The 5,041-nt window shown below is 36.5% G+C and overlaps 1 protein-coding gene across 1 annotated transcript in view; it reads left to right on the top strand.

Annotated features, from left to right (window-relative positions):
- Positions 1-1,635: 1,635 nt before the first annotated feature.
- LOC106878674 (uncharacterized) overlaps positions 1,636-5,041 on the top strand; it is an 84,987-nt gene continuing 81,581 nt past the window's right edge. Inside the window, exons 1-2 of the mRNA XM_014927959.2 lie at positions 1,636-2,691; positions 4,042-4,216. Of these exons, the coding sequence (XP_014783445.2) occupies positions 2,467-2,691; positions 4,042-4,216 (400 nt within the window). The 5' untranslated portion in view covers positions 1,636-2,466. The remainder of the gene's footprint in view (positions 2,692-4,041; positions 4,217-5,041) is intronic.

Raw genomic sequence — 5,041 nt, 5'->3', positions numbered from 1 at the left:
GAAATAACACATGTGTGGTCTGTTGGCGGAATATAAGCAACAAAAAAACAAAAAAAAATTATAACTTTAATTTTTATCCCTACCTTCAAGTGAAGCCATGTGTGCATGTAAGAAAAAACATTTTCTAATGGAAAAGTATGTTATTAAAATTAATTATCGTTTACATATCACTGTGGGTAAATGCCAGCAATGACCTTCTCAGGCTCTCCAATATTTTAATTTATAAACAGAAACAATTGGGGGCAGGGTGTAGGGTTACAAAAAAAAAAAAGAAATCATAATTTTTCAAATTTTTTTTTTCATAGCATATAAATGTATTTATGGGGAGAAAAATATTGAAAAACATCAATACATTCAAGAGTGAGAAAGAAACGAAGATGGTTGTCTTGGGCTGTGCTAGAAACAACTGCCAAAACTCACTTAAATCACTCACTTTTTCCTCTGAAAATATTAACAATATTATATTTTTCTTACCAAAAAGGCTCCGCCCATGGTTTTGAAGGACAAAAAAAATTGGCCAAAATTGGTCTGGAGTGGGATGATGAGGGTGGGTGGTTGTAGAAAAAAAATTTTTTAAACTTTTTTTTCATAAAAAGATGTTCCCTGCCCACCTCATTTCAAAGGCTGTGGTTAAAAAGAATGGGAAAAATTCCCATCAAAATGGAGTAGATCCAACTTATTTGAAAGGTATTTGTATAAAATTTCATTAAAAGATATCCATCTTCCTGAAAGTTAAGAGGGGAAAAAAGTCGGATTGTGTGAATTTTCCAAAACTCCTCTCCCTACCCCATAGAAAAAGTTCTTTTCCATAAATCCCTATATACTCTGAATCCACAGAATTTAAGCAATATTTGTTGAAAATTTTGTTAAAAAGTATTCATTTTTCTGGAAGTTGTGAGGCAACAAAGTCAGTGGGGGGTACACATCTGTAGTTATGCCAGTTTTGTTTGTGTGCTTGCTTGCGTACAAGCTTGTCTTTAACTTACTACAGCCAAACTGTTGCATAGTTTCAATGTATTATAGGTGCTAGGACAATTTGTCCCCAGTTATTTTGTAAATTGTCGTTGGACAGTTTTAGATATATTTTGCTTTTCTTTAACCCCCCTCCCTCCCCCTCTCTCTCTCAAGTATCTGCGCTGAACAGTTTATGAACAAAGATTTTCAAGCAAATTGAATTAAATTTATTGAATATACCTACTCATCAACATAGCTACCTGCAAGATCATAACTTTAGAAAAAGGAAAAATTAAAGTGGTCAATCAAGAAGATTATATATACACAAAAAATAAACGGAATACAGATGGACTGAAGATATACTGGAGGTGTGAAAATCATGCGTGCAAGGTGAGACTTCAAACAGATGAAAATTATAAAGAGCATAAGAAGATTGGGACCGATAATCATGCTTCAGATAATAGTTTCAAATATTAAAGTAAAGTCTATTTCATCTCGTGATGCCCCTCACTCAATTATTGCTGGTGAAGTTCAGAATTTAAATGACTGTACATTATGCAAGTGTACTATTATCCAGCCACTCATACTTCTCACCCACAATAATCTTGATTCTCTCTGATACACTGTTTGGCAATCTGGAAAACCTCATGCTATAGAACTTTGGCAGACCTCTTCCTTTCTGCTTCTGCCCTTGCTATGTAAACACTTGTAGCCTAGCTTCTCTTCTAACCACCTGATATAATTCTCTGCAGTCACCCTTTTCCTAGTATTTCTAGGCCTGTCTTTTCACTTTTGTAACTTTGACTACATCACAGTTTCACCACCAAATTACCCTCAGTCTGGCTAGGACCTTGCACCAGTCACAGATTTGCTCTTCAGCCCTTAGTACGTTGTCCCAGAAATGTCCTTTTCTTTCTTTACCAAACTGGATTGTTTCACTGAGTCCTCCTTGCTCTAATTCCACATTCCTTTGTGAAATTACTCTCTTTTTCCTTCATATCCACTGTCTGTATTCTCTTTCATACTCACTTATGTATGAGAATATGTGTAGGCAACTTCATCAACACTATCTTTATCTTATTTTCCAGCTACTCCCACTTATCTTATATAATGTGGGGTAGCCATGTATCTCTATAGTAAAACACATGGTTTTGTCTCTCATACTTTAGTCTTTTAAAACCTGGCATAATGCCATCTTCCTTCCTCTCAGATACACCCCCACTCAGTCAAGGGACCCTGTTCTTTTCTTGTCTTGCAACTTACCTGGGGACCTCACTAGTACCAGTATCATGAAGAAAGTACCCAGTAGACACCGTAAGTGGTTCACATAAGGAAGGAGATTCAGCTCTAGAAATCATGTCAAAACAGCCGTTGGAGCTTGTCAGATCTTGTCAAACTGTCCTACTGATAACATCATGGAAAACTGATGTTAAATGATGATGATTATGATGATGATGATGATGTCTATCTGTCTATCTTCCTATTAATAGATAGATAGATTTCTGTAAAATTATGGATAATTTGACAGTTAATTATTATGATGCAATAATTTCTGTTACAGTCATTAAAGTTAGAAGCGATATCGATGTAAATTCATTTGAATTCAAACATGACATGGAAGAACGTTTAGCCAGAAGTTATGCTGAAGCATACAAAAGAGGTCAACGCATCATGAATGGAACTTACCGTCCTCTTCGGAAAAAACGTTTTGCTGTTGTAGAAGACATTGCTTTACAGGTGAGTTCTGTTAAAGTAATTGCTTTAATCTGCTGTACTAATTCATCTGTTTTACTAACTAATTTTATAGTTTTACTAACTAATTTTATAGTTTCTTTTTATCATGATATTTTAAAAATTTCAGTAATTTTATGGATAGTAAATTCCATTAATTTCTGACAAGATTAAAGAATTTCCTGTTCCCTGTGTTATTTGTTTGTTCCTTCTATTTCACACAACTGGGAGAGAGGAAGAGAAGCTGATAGAAGAGGGTTAAAGTAATAGAAGCAAGAAGATGATGGAAGACAGAGTAATGGAAGAGAGCCATGAGAGAGAAGTTGAGAGAAAGAGGGAGGTAGACAGCTACATCATACTTGTTAGTGAGGATATTAAATACAAGTTACATGACTGAGAGGATGATAGAAGAGAGAGAGTAATGGAAGAGAAACAGAGTAATAGGAAAGTAGCAGGAGACCATGATAACAATGATAGAAAAGAGAGAAAGAAGATATAGCATGCCTATGGGCCTGAGGCAAGATCCTGTCTGTAAATGATTTCATCTCAATCAGTCAAGAGGCTTTTTTCTGAGATTTGGTCCCAGCTATATTAAGGATGTTTTTTCTCCAAGAAGATCTTTAGTGATAGTGAGGAACAGCATTTGAAGTGACTATGAGGGATCTAACTGGGTGATTACATGTTTAGGTGGGGCAGGTGTGGTGGTCTTTTCTTGATATGAGTAGTGTTTGAGTACTTTTGCTGTTAAAAGTTAGTAAAGCTCGACTGGAAGATGTGTCCAGTAATGGAATCAATGCCAGTTTGGCATGTAACATGTTGATTGCATTTGGATGGTACATGGTCAGGAAAATGAGGAAGGAATGAAGGGTTGTGTCATCTGCATTTGAACAGACATTGTTGGATGTGGTGGAAAATAGATCACTGATATATTAAAGGAAGAGAGTAGAGGACAAAACTAAGCCCTGGGGAACACCAGAGTTGATTGAGAGTGGGGCAGAAAAAACTCTGTTTAAACATGACGTGAGAGTGTGATTTAGTAGGATGCTGCCAATCCAAGAAATGAGGGTTGGGTGGAGTCTGTATTTTAGCATTTTGCCAGGAGATTTGCATGTCAGAAATTATCTTTCAAAGCAAGAGCCTTCTGGTGAGTGACATAAGAAAGTAGGTCTCCAGTGGATCTGGCTCTGTGGAAGCTGTACTTGGGGGTCAATGAGGAGAGAGAGATATCCAAAGTGTTGGAGATTGTCATTGTTAATGGCTGTCTCTATTACCTTGGAGATGTTAGAGGTGATATACAAATGATAAAACATTTGAAGATTACAATGCCAATGTAAACCATTGTGTGATGTCTTTCAGATAATGAAAATTGTGCACTCTAATCACAGAACCTCCAAGAATGTAAGTTTGGTGTATTATATGGAGAAAAATGGCAGACCAGTTCCAGCTAAGGATGCCATAAAACACATGAATCTTATCCAACTTCAAGAACTTGCTATTTATCTCAATCATGTTGTTGTTCTTAGAGCAGAAGGTAAGTCAGTTTGAAGTTTGGTTTGGTAGATTTTCATACAGAAAATATTCATAGTTTATAAGTAATACATGAATACATTAAGTTGTCCATAAAAAGCTTTCCCATCCCAATATTTGAAATAGCAGGAAAACATTTTAATGATACAATAAACACCTATGATGTGAAGAAATTAATCCATTATCCAGTTTATCACCACCTGGTTCCAAGGTGCTTTTAACAGATGTTAAATGTTCCAAGCATTTGTGTTGGGTCATCTGTTTGAAGATACTGACGTTCCTTCTTTTATTAAAGTGGGAAGTCCTATAAAGGGTCATGATATAGCCTTTTCTACTAAAAGATATAGGGATTAGAAAACCAGGTTTAATTACTCAGAGTTACCATTTGCAGTAATAAACAATAGATAAGCCTTAGTGGTAGACAAAAAAAAAAAAACAGTGAGAAGGAAGGGGAGGAATTATAAGGACAGCAAAAGGATTAAATAAATGAAGAAGTTGTCTGTGTGAATATCTATGTGTGTGTGTGTGTGTGTGTGTGTGTGTATATATACACATATGCAGATGCATATATATGGTGGTCAATGAGGAAACTAGGGATAGAAGAATGGTTAGTGAGAGCTGTGCGAGCCATGTACAGAGACGCTGTCAGTAAGTTGAGGGTTGGCAACGAGTACGGTGAAGAATTCCGGGTAGAGGTAGGGGTCCACCAAGGTTTAGTCCTCAGCCCCTTCCTATTTATCATAGTCCTCCAGGCAATAACACAGGAATTCAAGACAGGATGCCCCGGGGAGCTCCTCTATGCTGATGACGTTGCGCTAATTGCTGAGTC

This window comes from Octopus bimaculoides, chromosome 5 (assembly GCF_001194135.2).
Source record: "Octopus bimaculoides isolate UCB-OBI-ISO-001 chromosome 5, ASM119413v2, whole genome shotgun sequence".
Classification (NCBI taxonomy): domain Eukaryota; kingdom Metazoa; phylum Mollusca; class Cephalopoda; order Octopoda; family Octopodidae; genus Octopus; species Octopus bimaculoides.
The sequence above is the reverse complement of the archived record's forward strand: the minus strand, read 5'-3'. Positions and strand labels throughout refer to the sequence as shown.